General features: G+C 35.5%; 1 protein-coding gene and 1 pseudogene across 1 annotated transcript in view; one reads left to right on the top strand and one right to left on the bottom strand.

Moving 5' to 3' along the window:
* The window catches only part of VPS13A (vacuolar protein sorting 13 homolog A), a gene marked incomplete in the record, with an annotated part of 267,525 nt that overhangs the window by 80,465 nt on the left and 167,125 nt on the right, over positions 1 to 19,935 (bottom strand). Inside the window, 8 exon segments of the mRNA XM_045165068.1 lie at positions 382 to 664; positions 3,281 to 3,384; positions 7,746 to 7,906; positions 9,580 to 9,835; positions 10,005 to 10,163; positions 11,485 to 11,586; positions 14,362 to 14,718; positions 15,195 to 15,287. Of these exon segments, the coding sequence (XP_045021003.1) occupies positions 382 to 664; positions 3,281 to 3,384; positions 7,746 to 7,906; positions 9,580 to 9,835; positions 10,005 to 10,163; positions 11,485 to 11,586; positions 14,362 to 14,718; positions 15,195 to 15,287 (1,515 nt within the window).
* Positions 6,527 to 7,115, top strand: LOC112583905 (annotated as a pseudogene).

Genomic DNA, 19,935 nt, shown 5'->3' with positions numbered 1-19,935 from the left:
GAACTGAAATGATATCTTCATCAGAAGTGCTACCTTCAGATAATGTGATTACAGACAATCTAACTATCTCTATTTTCTAAAATTTTCTACAGGAGTATCTAGTACTTTCACACATGATTTTTAAAATGGCATATCCTAGTTGTACATATAAATTATATCCAACTTAGTAACCATATTTCTAAGGTAAATCAATGGGAAAAAAATTTTAAATCTTATTTTATATAACATCATTGAAACATTTTCATTTAAAGAAAATCTATACTGTTCACCAGTTCTAAAATTTTTATTAGAATTTTAAAACACTGCTTTATTACTCATAATTTTAAATAACTAAAGCTACAAAATCAAAGACAAGAAGGCATTAAAAAAATACCAGGATACCTCTATGTAATAAGCAATTTTGTAAGGAAGAAGATTTCGGAGTAGAATAGGTGGCCACAAATGTATTATGTATGGTAAGTCCCAACGGTCTTCTGAATACACTGACATATATGTCAAATTATCTTTTTCTGGGACTATATTAATGATAAATGGCTTCCTGGAAGGGTGTATAGGTCTACATTTTTTCTTGAAAGAAGTACCATCTTGTTTTATAATTTCTTCAAAGTCAATTCCTTCACACATCTGATAGTCTGCATCTTCTGGCTTCAGAGAAAGTAGTGATCTACATAAAAGATTAAACAATATGCTTTAAAATTCTTTAAAAGAAAACATAAATTATTTGATTGCAGCTTTAGAACAGTGAAGTTATCTTTCTCTATACTACTGTAATAAATTTTTATATTTTCACATTCTTAGAGATAGGTAAGACAGATATACAGATACATATTTGCATTTTAACTTTCTGTAAAGTAATGAAGTTATTTGGCTTTCAAAAGGAGAGTATTTTTCTTACAAACCTGCTGTCTTAAAAGTATGTTTACAAGCTCATAACTGGTTTCTTGCAGAAAATACATTATCATACAGGTCATATATGCAACACACACACCTACAGATGTGACTTACACACTTAAAGAAGTTGGCTTTCCTGGATATGTGGTCCCAAGTATGTACCATGACTGAGTTCATGAACCAAAAATATATTTCTATTGAAAAATTAATCACCAGCTTTTCAAGGTTAATCAAATGAAGGCTTTCAATAGATACTTAACTTTATTGAGCAGGAGTAAGAAATAGCAACCCACTCCAGTATACTTGCCTGGAGAATCCCATGGACAGAGGAGCCTGGCGGGCTACAGACCACGGGGTCGCAAAGAGTTGGACACGACTAAGCAACTAACGCTTTAACTTTACTGAAATGTTGGACAGCATTACAGAAGTTATTGCAGTGATTGCAAGAAGACAGTGAGAAAAAGTAATGGATGTCACATATGATCGGTGGCTTCCTTGGTGGCTCAGAGAGTAAAGTGTCTGCCTGCAATGTGGGAGACTGTGGTTCAATCACTGGGTCGGATAGATCCCCTGGAGAAGGAAATGGCAACCCACTCTGGTACTCTTGTCTGGAAAATCCCATGGACTGAGAAGCCTGGTAGGCTACAGTCAATGGGGTCGCAAAGAGTCGGGCACGACTGAGCGACTTCACTTCACTTACGATTAAATCTTATACTTAAATATCACATTCTTTTTTTACACTGCAACTGTACTAGGGTTTAACAATTTTTTTAAGTCTAAAGTGTTTCCAAGTGTAAACACTTAAATGTCTTTCTACTTGTAAAGCTATAATCAGTGTGACTGTGACACTGTCCCTCACTGTGTGACAACTGTCAATACTATCTCTAGCTCATTCTTTTCTTACGCTCCATCCCCTAACCTTGACATATCTAATACATATTCTGTAACCATGTCTGATAGTGCCTTAAATTTGCTAGACTGAACTATGAACCCTCCACATCCACCTCTCTGTGTGTCTTTTTTTTTTTTTAAAGAACTTTCAGCTACTGGCATTCTGGACAGTAAAATAATATTAAATTCTTTTACCACCACCCCCTCCTTAGACCCATCATAGAGTTACCTGTCAAATCAGTTGCAGATTTAGCCTTTTTTACTTCTACATTCTCTGTATTTCATTCTTTTTTCACTCTTACTTCTAACACTTAAAAATAAAAGCTTAATTGTCTCTACATTAAACTAATGCCAATACACTCACATCCAGTTTATCAAGACATTTATTGGATCCATTATTTACCAATGAGAGGCAAAACTGAAAATGCACAAGTCAGTCAGTCTTTCCTCTTAAAGAGATACCAGTCACATGGGAAATGTAATGTTAAAAGATAACTACTGGTTATAAGATAACTATAGGTACCAAAAAACAAAAACAATTGTACACTGTACACCGAGCATATGAAACTATAGTTAACTCTTTCTAGACTGGCGCAGAGTATTTTGCAGAGGTGACAAAATTTTCCTCAAAAATTTTCTTTCTGAAGGACAGAGCTGAATTAGAGAAACATGCAAAGTTAAAGGAAAAGTTTAAGAAATAAAGAGAAAACATGAGAGACAGATAATCAGCAAGAGGTTTTGACTGAGAAGAACTGAATACTGAGGGCAACTGAATGTGGATATTTGACCGCATGAGGGTCATATATAGCGTTCAAGAATGAACTGTCTAGCTCTATTTACATTACAATTCTATCAATGAGCAATTAATAGATAAATAGGCAGATAAAAGCTTCCCAGGTGGCTCAGTGATAAAGAATCTGCCTGCCAAGCAGGAGATGTGGGTTTGATCCCCGGGTCAGGAAAATCCCCTGCAGAAGGAAATGGTAACCCATTCCAGTATTCTTGTCTGGAAAATTCCACGGACAGAGAAGCCTGGAGGGCTGCAGTCTATGGGGCTGCAAAGGGTTGGACATGATTTAGCAACTGAGCATGAGCATGTAGATAAAAAGACAAAATATTTCACATTTTCTAAAGAAATTTCGAAAAAATTAATTATAAAACACTTGAAAAGCAAAAATCACTTTATAATAGTATATTAAAATCTAGAAGGCACCAATCATGTTGTTAGAAATTTGTTAAAAATCTACATGACTATGACTCTGATAGTTATATTGCAAGCATGTAATTTGTATTTACTAGGAAAAGTAAAGATAATTTATATGTTATGTACATTAAGTTAAATATTATTACTTAAAAAATTCAAAGAGTGCCAAAACTTAAATAAAGAGATATTAACAAGATAAATTTGATCACAGTTTGATAACTTAAAGATAGATATCACATAAACTGTCTATAAGAGATCACAGGGCAAACAAAAAGATAAAGAAAACAAAATCACCGGTAAGATGCTAATGGTATGTTAAATTCACTTCCAGGTGAGGCCGTTCCCAATAACGTGTCTCCTCCATAAACAGAAAGTGGTATTGAAAAATGATTTCTAATCTGGGAAAGAAAAAATAACATTTAGTATCATTAATCTAAGACTCTAAAGACATAAAGTATTCCATTTAAATATCCCAAAAAAGGAATTATCAGGCAATATTTATTTTCCTCATATAAATTAGAAAAACAATTCAAACATGCAAATATCCATGCTAAAAAATAAAAAAGAAAGTTTCTACAGTCTTAGAGAAAAGGAATTTCAAAAACAAAACTTTTAAAAATCCTAGAAAAAAATAAGATAACATCTTCTTGACTGTGATACAGGAATAACTTTTTCCTTTAGACAAACACAGTAGAAAAAATTAATAAGAAAAATATGACATCAAAGTTTTAGATGACTATATGAGAAAAGTGCAAAAAAGCCACTGTCTGGCAAATGTCTGTTTTTTTCCATCACTGTTGTACACTACTCATTGAATGAAAAAGTATGTAAAGAGTATCTCATCCAATGAGTTGCATACAACAGTGATGTAAATGATTAACGTTATTTTGCTTAATACACATTACCAGATAAAATTCTACTTGTATTTGTCTTTGGGACAGATAAAGACACATTGGTTAGTAACACTATTTTCTTATATTATTTCTATATCTTACTAAAATCTTTTTTAAAAATCATATCAAAATATAAAATATGCTGAGTGCAAATTAAGAATTGATAAATACATAAACTTAATTAACTACATTATATTTTATTTCTAGATAAGCTGCTTATTTGAAAGAAGAGAAATATATTTTAATTTCTATGAAAGTACCTATAAGAAATTAAACATTAATATTTTACTGTTTAATAAAATTAAAAAGTAATCAACAATAATGAGAGCAGCCTAACAGTCATCTTTAATGCAGTTCATTGTAAGTGAAATGCTTCCCTGATGGCTCAGATGGTAACGAGTCTGCCTGCAATGCAGAAAACACCCATTCAATCCCTGGGTCAGGAAGATTTCCTGGAGGAGGAAATGGCAACCCACTCCAGTATTCTTGCCTGGGATATCCCATGAACAGAGGAGCCTCGTGGGCTACAGCCCATGAGGTTAGAGAGTCAGACAGGAGTGAGCAACTTAACATCAAACTGGCGATGTTACCAGAGATATGAAACGTGATGTATGAGTAAATTTCATACCTAACATCTTCAAACTGTACATATATATCAAAATCAAAATGCTTATATATCAGGGCTTCCCTGGTGGCTCGGGCAGCAAAGAGGCAATGCAGGCAGTGCAGGAGACTCAGGTTCGATCCCCAGGTCAGGAAGATCCCCTCAAGGAGGAAATGGCGACCCACTCCAGTATCTTTGCTTGGAGAATCCCATGGACACAGCAGCCCACTGGGTTACAGTCCATGGGGTCACAAAGAGTCAGACATGACTGAGCGACATACTAACATTATGTATTATTGTAAATTAAATATAAGAGAAAGAATCTCTGTTTTCAGCCCCGATGGAACAATATAGGCCAGATATAACCTCCCAATATACTAGTAAACAAACAAAACACAGGGGGTTAAAAAGTACACATGAAGTAATCGTTTTTAAACAGTGGACAAAGAGCACAGGAAAGAAAGACCTGGGGTGGGGGAAGGGAGGAAGGAAAAAAAAGAAGGAAAGGAAGAGAAAAATCCTACTAAGATAAGCCCTAAGACTGTCTCCCCATTCTGTCACCCCATCTTACTGTCTTTACTAGGTGGTAAGAGTTCTAGATTACTATGCAGAGAAGAAATCAAACAGAGCCCAGTCTGAGTTGAAGAGAGAGATATAAGAATGCGGGAAAGCCAATAAGACTTAATCTAACAGCACATTATATGAGAGAGGAGATAGCTGCATGGAGAGGTGAGAGCTGTAGAGAAGGAACTCATGAGACTTTAAGAGTTTAGCAGTATCTGGCATATGCCCATGAGTACACTAAGTAAGGCTCAGTAAAGATCCATTTGAAAGGGGGAGGCAGAATAATCTCTGCTGTTCATGCATAATTCCTTTTCTCACCAACCAAAGTGGTAAAATCTTGTTTAGTACAAAGGGTATTGGTTCTATCCTTCATCAGCATGGCAAAATTAGCCCTAGACTACAGACTGCTTGCTGCTGCTGCTAAGTCGCTTCAGTCGTGTCCGACTCTGTGCGACCCCATAGACAGCAGCCCTGGGATCCCCATAGACAACCGTCCCTGGGATTCTCCAGGCAAGAACAATGGAGTGGGTTGAAATTTCCTTCTCCAATGCATGACAGTGAAAAGTGAAAGTGAAGTCGCTCAGTCGTGTCCGACTCTTAGCGACCCCATGGACTGTGGCCCACCAGGCTCCTCCGTCCATGGGATTTTCCAGGCAAGAGTGCTGGAGTGGGGTGCCATTGCCTTCTCCGACAGACTGCTTGAGCCTCACCTAAAACGTTTTTAAACAAGCATTGGGAGGATCACTTTCCAACTCACATAACTGTATTGAAGAATTAAGCTCAAGAATACATAAAGGAATACAAAGACATCTAAAGAACCTGACAAAGTAAAATTCACAATTTTAAGCATCCAGTAAAAAAATTATTAGACACACAAAAATTTAAAAATAACCCATAAAAATAGAAATTAATAAAATGAAACAAATCAGAAATGATATTCATGATCAAATTAGTAGACAAGAATATTAATATACTTATATAACTATACTTGATATATTCAAAAGTTAGGGGAAAGATTGAAGATATATAAAAAGACATGGAAATTGTAAATAAAAATGCAAATTAAACTTTTAGACATAAAAATACATTGGATGAGATTAAGACAAATGAGACACTGAAAAGAAATGTAAACTTAAAGACTTAACAATAGAAACTTAACATCAAAACAGAAACATGGGGGTGGGGGAAAGCTGAAAGAAAAAGTGAATAGAGCATTAGAGAGCATAAGTTTAAACACTCTAATATCTGTATAAACCTACTGTGGACCATGAAGAAGAGAAGGGGAAGACAGAAATAAAATTTTTGAATACAATGGCAAATTTTTTTTCTAAAGTTGATGAAAACTATAAATGCATAAATTCAAGTACAAAAAAACAGGAAACAAACTCAACTAAGATTCATCACAACCAAATTGCTTCAAACCAGTAATAAAGGGAAAAAAAATCTTACAATTAAATAGCTTTTCCGGTAAGCGGCCTGAGGTAACCCATAAAAATGGTGCGCTATTCACTTGACCCAGAAAACCCCACAAAATCATGCAAATCAAGAGGTTCAAATCTTCGTGTTCACTTTAAGAACACTAGTGAAACTGCCCAGGCCATAAAGGGTATGCATATCCAAAAAGCCACCAAGTATCTGAAGGATGTCACTTAAAAGAAGCAATGTGTGCCCTTCTGTTGTTACAATGGTGGAGTTGGTAGGTGTGCACAGGCCAAACAGTGGGGCTGGACGCAGGGTCGGTGGCCCAAAAAGAGTGCTGAATTTTTACTACACATGCTCAAAAATGCAGAGAGTAATGCTGAACTTAAGGGCTTAGATGTAGATTCTCTGGTCATTGAGCACATCCAAGTGAACAAAGCCCCCAAGATGCGGCGCAGGACTTAAAGAGCTCACAGTCGGATCAACCCCTACATGAGCTCTCCCTGCCACATTGAGATGATCCTTACTGAAAAAGAACAGATTGTTCCTAAACCAGAAGAGGAGGTTGCACAGAAGAAAAAGATATCCCAGAAGAAACTGAAGAAACAAAAACTTATGGCCTGGGAATAAATGCTGCAAAAAAATAAATGCAAATAAAAGTAAAAAAAAACCATGAAAACTGATACGTACAAAATTTTCCTCACTGACAGAGGTCAGACTCCATTCCGTACTTCATTCATTTATATAAAATTGTATATTGTATAAGTAATGTACCACAAGTACATGTTAAGTAGATGCATGGGAATGGGGAAAAAGGGGATGAGGAAATTTTGGGGGTGATAAGTGTGTTTATTACTTGGATTGTGATGACAGTTTCATAAGTGTATTTTTTGTCAAAATTCATCAGCTTTAAATATATGCAGTTTATTGTACATCAATTTTACCTCAATAAAGGTATACAAAATTTCTGTGATTAAAAGAATACATACCACAAAGGCCTAAAACAAAATATTGATGCATTTGTTTTTACAAAATAATATTCAAAAAACTTACAAAATATTCCTATAAAAATTATGAGATGTATATTCAACAAAATTCTTCAAATATAACAAATGTTCATATTAGAGTAGTATAATTACTGATAATGATTATTCTTTTTGCTATTAGCTGTACTTCTATTACAATTTGCATACTTTTGGTGGTAATTTAGTTGTTTTTTTTTTAATAGCACATAAATATGCAAAGTATGACCTCAGAAAAAAAGTGAATCATTCCGTACCTGCACTGGAGAGCGAATTGTTACCTTCTTACTTCCTTCCACTGCATCAATCTGACAAACAATTGATCTTTCAACTCCAGACTCCCTGTGTCTTACAGTGTACAGTCGTCGTCCCACTTTTGTTAAAGGGATTTTATCAGCAGTAGAGTGGTTAGCAGGTGCTAAATTAAGTATACATATTTAAAATTGATCATAAATCATCATATATTAATTTTAGTAGACATTTTAAGCCAGAAACATCAGATGATTTCTTAAATTTTTAAACATTATCACTGAAAACTATACAAAGGGATGTTTTAAGAATCCACAATGCATTTCTACATCATTCACTGAAACCCTTCAAAGTATTTTAACAAAAAAAGTTTTTAATTGAAAAAAACTCATCCAAAAGTTAAACCTAAGACAACGTAATCTTTTTTTTTTTTAACATAATCTTTTAAAAATAACTGACTGACGAGAGAAATTGCTAAAAAATACAAGAACACTGATCTTTGGTTTGTTATCACAATAAAACAGGCAGTCACAGGCAATTACCAAGTAGCTACAGTTTTTCAGTTTTTAATTTTTCCAACAGGCTGTGACACTTGGCCATATCTAAGAATTGATTACAATTTTATATAGCCTTACTTTATATATACATATATTGTATTGGGGATAAATTATCTATTTTGGAAGTTAATTATTTATTTATAGATTCCTCTCCCCTAGAAAAGAAAGTGGTAATCCACTCCAGTATTCTTGCCTGGAGAATCCCATGGACAGAGGAGACTGGCGGGCTACAGTCAGTCCATAAGGCTGCAAAGACTGAGCAACTAATCTGTCTGCCTCCCCTACTATCCCATAAAAATGTTAGTTTAAAAGCAAACAGAGATACAATTGATGAGAACAATTCACAGACAATGTCGGGAAAACATGTTAAACCTAGGCACTGTTAAGACTAGGAAAAAGCACTAGCTGTCAATTTTAGCACCCCTCCTCCATGCCTAAGTAACTTTTCTAATGTCCCTCCTTCCATAGCTACTTAATTGTCAAAATGTCAAAGTGTTGTGAGTGAGGATTTGGGTCTATTTAATATTTAACTTCACAAGGAGTTTTGTTGTTCAGTCACTTAGTCATGTTTGACTCTTTGTGACTCCATGGACTGCAGCATGCCAGGCTTCTCTGTCCTTTACTATCTCCTGGAGCTTGCTTAAATTCATGTCCATTGAGTCAATAATGCCATACAATCATCTCATCCTCTCTCGCTCCCTTCTCCTCCCAAGAGAAGAATGAGTACATACTACAATGTACATACATTGAAGAATACAATGAGTACACACTACGACAATTTTAAAATGTGTTTACTTTTACTTTTTACCTCTCTTCTGAGAAACATAAAGAACAAAGGAAAAAACAAACCTCTACTTCAACAGGCAGAAGATAAAAACTATTCACAAACCCCAAAACCATTATCTGTGCCATTGGCTGAATTCAAACCTTATTCTGAATTCATTCAGTTGCAAAACTGTTGGAATTTTACTGAGTTATACTAAAAGTGGTTAAAACAACCACTGATAGTTATTGTCTATAAATGCTGACTGAAGATGAGATCTAATAATTTTCTTCTCCAAAGTAGTAAATTATTATGCTCTAAATAAAGCAGTGGATAAAGCCAGAATTTGAAATACAGCAATACAGTGACAACAGCAACCAATGCCCTGCAAAGCAAATAATAAAATTTGCAACATATTAGGAAGGAAATAAAAAATCTGTGAGATACCAGGAGTAAGTAAAGTGGGATATAAAATATAATTTAAAAGAAAATAAAGCCCCAAGACGGTAATTTATCACTTACTAAGAAGAATGAAGAAGTGTTTGCTGCTTAGGCTGGTCATTGCATTGAAATGATCATTGTCTTTAGTTCGCATATAATCCATACTTAAACTCTCCTCATTTTTCAATACATATGATTTTGCCATAGGAATGTTGAGTACACTAAAAGATTCACTTGGTGAAACAGAAATACTAAGTCCAAGAGAATTTAAAATCATAAAAGGTGCCAGATCCCTTATGAAGGTAGCTGAAGATCCAGTGGCAGCTTCTGTAAATGCCTAACAAGGAAGAGTCATCATAAATACAAGAAAACGTAGAAAACTAAATGACAAGCAGAGTACTAACAGACATATGACAAACAACTAAGTTAACAAAAACTTCTTTTTTAACCAAAGGGTTAACTCAGACTGGTACCCCAAAATTAAAGTTTCAAGTAACTTTCCTTACCTCAGCTAAATTATTTAACATTATAAGGCCACATTTAGATAATGTAATGTTTAGCTGGTCTTTCGAATAGAAAGTGATGATAGTTTTGTATTCTGGTACTCTGTAATTTTCTTCTTCAGTACCTGACTCAACAATGGCCTTTTTGGCTTTCTTTTTCATCTAAAATAACATAAATTACAGAAATGTGAGAAAAATTTGTTTCTAGGGGCATGGCATAACTCATTTTACAAAGGAAAAACAAACATCAGACAAATTTCAACCACAACATTAGAGAAAGCAATACATTTTATCAGTTCCACTGCCTTACTGGAATTACTGGGACATCACAAGTTTTGCCTGGACAGAACTAATGCCGCCTGGACAGAAACAATACTGGAAGAAAAGTTCTTCTCCTCCTCAGTTACACTAAAATGGCAGACATAATTTAGAAGGGGAAAATAAAACCCTAATAAGTAAACGCATGTAGCATCTGAATGAAAATCAGAAGCACATACATCATAGCATGTGGAAATTCAGGGCAAGAAAAGTCAGCCTACTGGTGTTATAAATGCTATATATAAAGAACAGAAACCTAGGGACTTAATAAGTCCAACAATAGTTGCAGAACAGTGCCACTAGGACCTAGGCTCCTGTGAATCAAACTACCTACCCCTTTTTAAGATTCGCAAGTCTACTACCTGTAAGTATCCTGACCTAACAACTACCAAAGAAATTCCTTTACCCAAATCCTTTATCTAAAATGAGCACAATCAAATGTACTGGTCTAATATAAAAAGCTGGAAATACCAAGCTAGTCACCTTCATTGTTCCTTTAACTGGCTTTAAGCCACTGAAAATTTGTCCATTATTTGACAGAATCATTATTAGGGAGGAGATATACTAATAATCCTACAATCTCTTGCTTCAGAAGCACAATTTCATCCATCTAAAGGTTCTGATTTATATGATTACATAAATTCACACTGTATTTGAAGTAAATAATAATGTATTTTCTTTTATATACATACCCTTCAGATACCAAGGAAAACTTGTGATAGACAACAACCTAAAAGAAAATGCTAGAAATATTTTAAGATGATAGTTTATAAGTGGGGACTTTGCAGCCAGTATTACATTCCACCTCTTTCAATTTAAAGGCATTATTACTTTATGGAAGCCCTTTAACTTCAAAAGTTTTAGTTCTATTATATATTAAAATGAAGTTTAAAACTGTATCTTCTTCAGAAGTTTGTTTTAAGGTTTAAAGCAAAGGAGATTATTTAAGACAGTATCTAGTACATAATAAATGTTACACAATATTTATATTAGAAGCCCATGAGGCAACAGTCTTGGGTTTGAAAATTACATTCAGAGGTCAAACAAGGAAGCATGTGGAAAGGTTCATAATGAAATATCTGAACTCTGCTGTGATTAAAATTAAAGTGTGTGTGATGTGGGCATCCTCAATATTTGAAAAAAAAATTCCAGATATCAAAAATACCTTGATTCCAAGATTCCATGGTCTAAAATCCTCAGTCTGATCAATTTCTAAGGGTTCAAGCAAAGGCTCCCACACACCAAACATTTCATTGTAATAATGTACCTAGAGAGAGAATTTAATTTTTTAAATAAAACATTCTGGTATTTTCTAAAATCATCTTCCATGTTGTTCACCACACCATTCCTTTTGGCTGTGCTATTTGTTCTGTATGAAAACCATCAACATGCCATTAGTTTCCTATACATGCTTTCTCAATGATTTCCTCATCTGGCTAACTTCATGGTCTACTCTTCACAATTTATTCCAGAAAAAAACTTCTTTTAAGTATCTTTCCTTGATTTTCAGGCTGGGTTTAACAGTGAAAACTGTGTTCATCAATCAAACATTACTGGAATTTTAAAAACATGTTCTGTCTATCTCCACTAACTTTTAGAAAGCCTTTGAAGTGAAGGCAAATAACATATGATTCAATAAACATGTACGTATTTGAATTCTCTGAACTTCCTGGACATCTTAGATCAAATTCTCTGCAAAATATAGCTAATTCTAGCTAAAACTTGGGAACTTGAAACTTAGTCTGTCAGTTCTACCTCTGTTAGTATATAACTCTATCATCACAAATACTGTAGTGGCTTATAAATTTTCATACTTATTGACTGAAGTAGAATATCAGATTAGTTTCTACTAAACATAAACTAAATACTTTAAAGCAAAGTATTCCTGGGAAGACTCTATGTAGAAAAATTCTGATGCATAATATATGTTGGCTCGAAGTAAGTATCTTCCATATAACTAAAGGACTGTCACAGAAATGTGAAAGACCTTGGTGGAGCCTCACCAGAGTATAAAGATCTGCATTATATAAATATATAAAGCATTTTCTTCTAATTTTTTAAGTCACTATTTCCAAAGAGAAAAGAAATAATCTATTATCACTTTAACGAAAAAAGGATACTTAATTTTTAAAATTAAGAATTTTACACCTACCAAACAGTCTATTTTATAGACCTAAAAGAAGCAATAGATATTAAGAAGAGGTGGCAAGAATACAAAGAAGAACTGTACAAAAAAGATCTTCACGACCCATGTAATCACGATGGTGTGATCACTCACCTACACCCAGACATCTTGAAATGCAAAATCAAGTGGGCCTTAGGAAGATCACTATGAACAAAGCTAGTGGAGGTGATGGAATTCCAGTTGAGCTATTTCAAATCCTGAAAGATGATGCTGTGAAAGTGCTGCACTCAATATGCCAGCAAATTTGGAAAACTCAGCAGTGGCCACAGGACCGGAAAAGGTCAGTTTTCATTCCAATCCCAAAGAAAGGCAATGCCAAAGAATGCTCAAACTACCGCACAATTACACTCATCTCACACGCTGGTAAAATAATGCTCAAAATTCTCCAAGCCAGGCTTTAGCAATACGTGAACCGTGAACTTCCTGATGTTCAAGCTGCTTTTAGAAAAGGCAGAGGAACCAGAGATCAAATTGCCAACATTTGCTGGATCATAGATAAAGCAAGAGAGTTCCAGAAAAACATCTACTTCTGCTTTATTGACTATGTCAAAGCCTTTGATTGTATGGATCACAATAAACTGTGGAAAATTCTGAAAGAGATGGGAATACCAGACTACCTGACCTGCCTCTTGAGAAATCTGTATGCAAGTCAGGAAGCAACAGTTAGAACTGGACATGGAACAACAGACTGGTTCCAAATAGGAAAAGGAGTACATCAAGGTTGTATACTGTCACCCTGCTTATTTAACTTATATGCAGAGTACATCTTGAAAATGCCAGGCTGGAAGAAGCACAAGCTGGAATCAAGATTGCCGGGAGAAAGATCAATAACCTCAGATATGCAGATGACACCACCCTTATGGCAGAAAGTGAAGAAGAACTAAAGAGCCTCTTGATGAAAGTGAAAGAGGAGAGTGGAAAAGTTGACTTAAAGCTCAACATTCAAAAAACTAAGATCATGGCATCCAGTTCCATCACTTCATGGCAAATAGATGGGGAAACACAGTGGCTGACTTTATTTTTCTGGGCTCCAAAATCACTGCGGACGGTGACTGTAGCCATGAAATTACGACACTTGCTCCTTGGAAGGTAAGTTAGGACCAACCTAGACAGCATATTAAAAAGCAGAGACATTACTTTGCCAACAAAGGTCCATCTAGTCAAGGCTATGGTTTTTCCAGTGGTCATATATGGATGTGAGAGTTGGACTATAAAGAAGGCTGAGCACCGAAGAACTGATGCTTTTGCACTGTGGTGTTGGAGAAGACTCTTGAGAGTGCCTTGGACTGCAAGAAGATCTAACCAGTCCATCCTAAAGGAGATCAGTCTTGAGTGTTCATTGCAAAGACTGATGCGGAAGCTCCAATAATTTTGCCACTTGATGCAAAGAGACTCATTTGAAAAGACCCTGATGCTGGGAAAGATTGAGGGCAGGAGGAGAAGGGGATGACAGAGGATGAGATGGTTGTATGGCATCCATGACTCAATGGAAATGAGTTTGAGTAGACTCTGGGAGTTGGTAATGGACAGGGAGGCCTGGTGTGCTGTGGTCCAAGGGGTCATGAAGAGTCAGACATGACTGAGCGACTGAATTGAACAACAGTCTATTAATTTAATCAACTTAAGATGAATGAAATCAGTTGAAATATAAACTTAATATGAATATGTACTCTAAAATAACATACACATAAAAACAATTATATCAAGGGCATAAATAGGTACACTTTTTTCCAAAAGTTTGGGAATCAACATTGTATTTATGATAAACTTAATTTAAATGTTTACATGAGATTTCCAAAATAGTTTATATGTAGCAGTATTTCTTATATAATCTGGAAAAATACTATATATGCTTACTTCTAGCTCAAGCTGACAGTGGAGATTTATTAAGGAACTCCAGTTTTTGCCTTCCCCTGAGAAACGTGATTTTGCCAATAGCATAGGTACTGTTCTATGACCAATTCCAGCTTCAAGAACCAGAAAAATAGAATCAATGTTCATTTTTATTATCTCTCCTTTGGGTACCAATTCAGGCATGGGAGCTCTTTTTACAGCTTCATTTGGTTCTTCAAGAAACCACATATTTAAATCTTTTGTATCCTTCTTTTCCCATAAATGTGCTGTAGAAGAAGCAGTTTCTTTTGGGATGGTTTCCTTAGCAGTATAAAGTGCTGAAGTTATGGTAATCACAGTATTTATGATAACTGGTGAAACCTAAGGAGAAAAATTCAAAGCAATTAAAAAAAACCTACAAAAATCACTTTCCAAACTACATACTTCAAAGAACATGAAATATATTTGCTGACAGATCAAGAGGAATTAATACTGAAGTAATATTACTACCAAGAAACAGATACAAGTTGCTGCCTACAAAATCTTTTTTTATTATGATAGCTAATTTCAACAGTTAAAATATTTACATGTTGATATTAAACTGACCAATTTCAACTATATATACTATAAGGAGGCTACCTACAGAAGCAGTCAACTGCCAATAATAAAATACATGAAAACATTCATCATAAAATGTAAATTAAGTATCATTTTAAAATTATGTGTCAAAAATATTTTTAAACAGCTTCCTTTTGCTTAATGATTAATATTATTGTTATAATTGTTTATTTCTAAGTTTTATTGTTTTTTTCAAAAGGGCACTAAAGATCTGAATGACTGACTACATTATAACTTACCTTCAGTGTCAGGGATTTTACTGATAATTCAAGTACTTGTGGATCTGTACTTATCTGAGTAGCTTGATAGAACAAGTCACAAGGTTGCAAAACCTATAAGAGAAAAATCAATACTATTAAATTAACACATTCTTAAAATATTTTTACTTAAAGACTTGTCCAACAGGAGATAACTAAGCTAAATAACAAATTAGTAAAAATAATCTACTTCAAAAACAAGTCAGTCAATAAAACATTCCTTTCTTTTTTTTTTTATTTTTTTAATTTTTTAAATTTTATTTTATTTTTAAACTTTACATAACTGTATTAGTTTTGCCAAATATCAAAATGAATCCGCCACAGGTATACATGTGTTCCCCATCCTGAACCCTCCTCCCTCCTCCCTCCCCTCTTATCCTCTTGTTCATTATTTACAATAAACAGAAAGTACTTATATTAGCAACACTACTGATAAAGAAAAAGAATTTCTTAAATATACGAAAAATTCACAAAACTTGTATTCTGTATTTTGTTTTATAGCAGTCCCTTGGTATCCCTTCGGGACTGGTTCCAGGACAACAAACACCTGTCCCCTACCTGCTTCCTCCCACCCATGGCAGATACTAAAATCCAAGAATGCTCAAGTCCTTTGTATATTGATAAAATGGCACAGTATTCAACAACAATGAAACAAACATCACAATTTTAAAAAATGGCAAGAGAAGTTGAATAGATTTTTTTCCCCAAAGAAGACAGAAGGCCAACAAGCACATGAAAAGATGTTCAACATCACTATTTATCAGGGAAATGCAAATCAAAACCAAAATAAAATATCACCTCATATCTGTTGTAATGGCTATTATCAAAAAGGCAAGAAATAAGAGTTGGAAAGAATGTGAAGGAAAGGGAACCCTCATTCACTAGATGTGGGATTTGTGTAGTTACTGTGGAAAAACAGTATGGAGAGTTCTCAAAAAATTAAGAATAGCTATCATATGATTCACCTATTTCACTTTTGGGTATTGATTCAAATAATACAAAAGCACTAATTCAAAAAGATAAATGTCACCCCTTTGTTCACTGCAGCATTGTCTACAATAGTCAGGATATGAAAACAACCTAGAGTGCCTATCAACAGGTGAAAAGATAATGCAAATGTGGAATGTTTCTATATGATTGTATGAGAAGGGAATACTACTCAGGCATAAAAAGGTGAAACCTTGCTATCTGCAACAATATGGATGGACCTTGAGGGTATGATGGACCTAAGAGAAATGAGTCAGATGGAGAAAGACAAATACTGCATGATTTCACTTACATAAGTGATATAAAAAAGAAAAAAACAAGAAATGAACAAATCAAACAACCACATAGATACAGATAACAGATTGGAAGTTATACAGAGGAAGGTGTGGGGAACAAATGGGGTCAAGGATGTCAACTGTATGGTTACTGGTAAAAACTAAATTTTTGGTGGTGAACATACTGTTGTGTATGCAGAAATAGAAAATTAATACTGTACCCATGAAACTTATATAATGTTATAAGTCAACATTATCTCAAGAAAAAAAAAGACCAAGTACAGTCAGCCCTCTGTATCCACAGGTTCTGTATTGTGGATTCAACCACAGATTGAGTTACTAAAATAAAAGTTTAATTGTGGTATTTTTTTCCATTATAAAAATAAATGAATGCTTGGGACTGGTGCACTGGGATGACCCAGAGGGATGGTACGGGGAGGGAGGAGGGTTCAGGATGGGGAACACGTGTATACCTGTGGCGGATTCATTTTGATATATGGCAAAACCAATACAACATTTTAAAGTTAAAAAATAAAAAATTTAAAAAATTAAAAAAAAAAGTAAATGAACTATGTTAACCTATATAGGACAAACTACAAAAGAAGAAAAAATTATAAATACATTAGACTTGCTAAATAATTCTTAATATAAGTGTAAATTAACTGAGTCTGCTCTAACTATCAGATCAGATCAGATCAGATCAGATGCTCAGTCGTGTCCGACTCTTTGTGACCCCATGAATCGCAGCACGCCAGGCCTCCCTGTCCATCACCAACTCCCGGAGTTCACCCAGACTCACGTCCATCGAGTCAGTGATGCTATCCAACCATCTCATCCTCTGTCGTCTCCTTCTCCTCCTGCCCCCAATCCCTCCCAGCATCAGAGTCTTTTCCAATGAGTCAACTCTTCCCATGAGGTGGCCAGAGTACTGGAGTTTCAGCTTTAGCATCATTCCTTCCAAAGAAATCCCAGGGCTGATCTCCTTCAGAATGGACTGGTTGGATCTCCTTGCAGTCCAAGGGACTCTCAAGAGTCTTCTCCAACACCACAGTTCAAAAGCATCAATTCTTTGGCGCTCAGCCTTCTTCACAGTCCAACTCTCACATCCATACATGACCAAAGGAAAAACCATAGCCTTGACTAGACGAACCTTTGTTGGCAAAGTAATGTCTCTGCTTTGAATATGCTATCTAGGTTGGTCATAACTTTCCTTCCAAGGAGTAAGCATCTTTTAATTTCATGGCTGCAGTCACCATCTGCAGTGATTTTGGATCCCAGAAAAATAAAGTCTGACACTGTTTCCACTGTTTCCCCATCTATTTCCCATGAAGTGATGGGACTGGATGCCATGATCTTTGTTTTCTGAATGTTGATCTTTAAGCCAACTTTTTCACTCTCCTCTTTCACCTTCATCAAGAGGCTTTTTAGTTCCTCTTCACTTTCCGCCATAAAGGTGGTGTCATCTGCATATCTGAGGTTACTGATATTTCTCCTGGCAATCTTGATTCCAGCTTGTGCTTCTTCCAGCCCAACGTTTCTCATGATGTACTCTGCATAGAAGTTAAATAAGTAGGGTGACAATACACAGTGTTGATGTACTCCTTTTCTGATTTGGAACCAGTCTGTTGTTCCATGTCCAGTTCTAACTGTTGCTTCCTGACCTGCATACAAATTTCTCAAGAGGCAGATCAGGTGGTCTGGTATTCTCATCTCTTTCAGAATTTTCCACAGTTTATTGTGATCCACACAGTCAAAGGCTTTGACACAGTCAATAAAGCAGAAATAGATGCTTTTCTGAGTAAGCATAAATCTGTCCTGCAGCCCCCAGTGACTCACACTCCTTCCAAATGCAACATATGTTCACCTCCTAAGGACCCTGATAGTCACCTCCCAATATTATAGCATGAAGTTCAAAATCTTGAGAGAGTTAATTCTTATGCAGATTGACAAGGAGAAAGGGGTCCAGGGCTCTCAAGGAAGAGAAAGGGGCAAAAAAAATTTTTTTAACATTGCTTTGTCTTAGTCACATAAGACATTTTTTCTTAAATTCTGAGTTGTTATGACAACAATCTTTAAGACTAACTTTCTTTAATCCCAGAGCTAATGATTACACAACAAAACAACTCATCTTGCTCAAGGGTATGTTTTTCCTTAAGTTCTGTGCAGTCTCCTTGGACTGCAAGGAGATCCAACCAGTCCATCCTAAAGGAGATCAGTCCCGGGTGTTCATTGGAGGGACTGATGTTGAAGTTGAAACTCCAATACTTTGGCCACCTGATGTGAAAAGCTGACTCATTGGAAAAGACCCTGATGCTGGGAAAGATTGAGGGCAGGAGGAGAAGGGGATGACAGAGGATGAGATGGTTGGATGGCATCTTCGGCTCAATGGACATGGGTGTGGGTAGTCTCTAAGAGTTGGTGATGGACAGGGAGGCCTGGCGTGCTGCAGTTCATGGGGTCGCAAAGAGTCAGACACGACTGAGCGACTGAACTGAACTGAACATACAACTCAACATCATTTTTGTTTTTTTACCAAACGCTCCAATTAAAGATGGGCAGCAGAACTGAACAGACATTTTTCCAAAGAGGACATGCAGATGACCAACAGGCACATGAAATGATGTTCAACATTGCTAATCAGTAGAGAGATGCAAATCAAAATGACAGTTAGCTATCACCTCACACCTGTCACAATGACTATAATCAAAAAACAAATGCTGGCAAGCATCTAGAGAAAAGGGAGCCCCTTGTTAAAGTAGTCTTTACTGTCAGGATGAAGATAGGATAGACAAATGACAGATTAGTAAATAAAACAAGAGTTCTGCAGCAAAAATAAAAACAAAAACCTTCCATGAATATAACAGCTTTGGTTGTTAAAGCTACTTATATATGGAATCACCAAATGGTTAACAAACTAAGGATTGCCAAGGAGACCAATACCTGGTATATAGAAGTTTTTTAGTATTAAAACTGCTAAAATCACCTCCAAGTAGTAAGCTCAACAGAAAGCAAGCTGTGACAACAGTGTTTATCCTGAAAAAGACAACAGTCACTTTACATATGTCTACAGTGGATAATGTTTAAAAAGAGAGAGCGAGACAGAGCCACGTGAGAAAATGTGAACAATGCTCTTTCAAGAGAGCAAAAATCAAAGACTCCAACATGGGCTATCCAAGGAATTTACTCCATTGCTGGAGTTTCAAGTTTTCACAATTCAATTCAGCAGGATATTTCAATTGTTATGAAGCAATGACTACAAAGTGTTTCCTATTCTTTCTTTTTCTGAATGGGTTTTTAAGCTTTGAGTTTTCAGTCCTTGTCACTGTTAAACTAGTGATTGTGTATAGTGGTGAGGTATGCGTCTGTCAAAAATTGACAACTTATTTGCCTATTAGTTAATATATTGCCTGGGCTTCCCTGGTGGCTCAGAGGGTAAAGCATCTGCCTGTGATGCGAAAGAC

This window comes from Bubalus bubalis, chromosome 3, assembly GCF_019923935.1.
Source record: "Bubalus bubalis isolate 160015118507 breed Murrah chromosome 3, NDDB_SH_1, whole genome shotgun sequence".
Lineage (NCBI taxonomy): Eukaryota > Metazoa > Chordata > Mammalia > Artiodactyla > Bovidae > Bubalus > Bubalus bubalis.
This window is presented reverse-complemented; position numbering and strand designations above follow the sequence as displayed.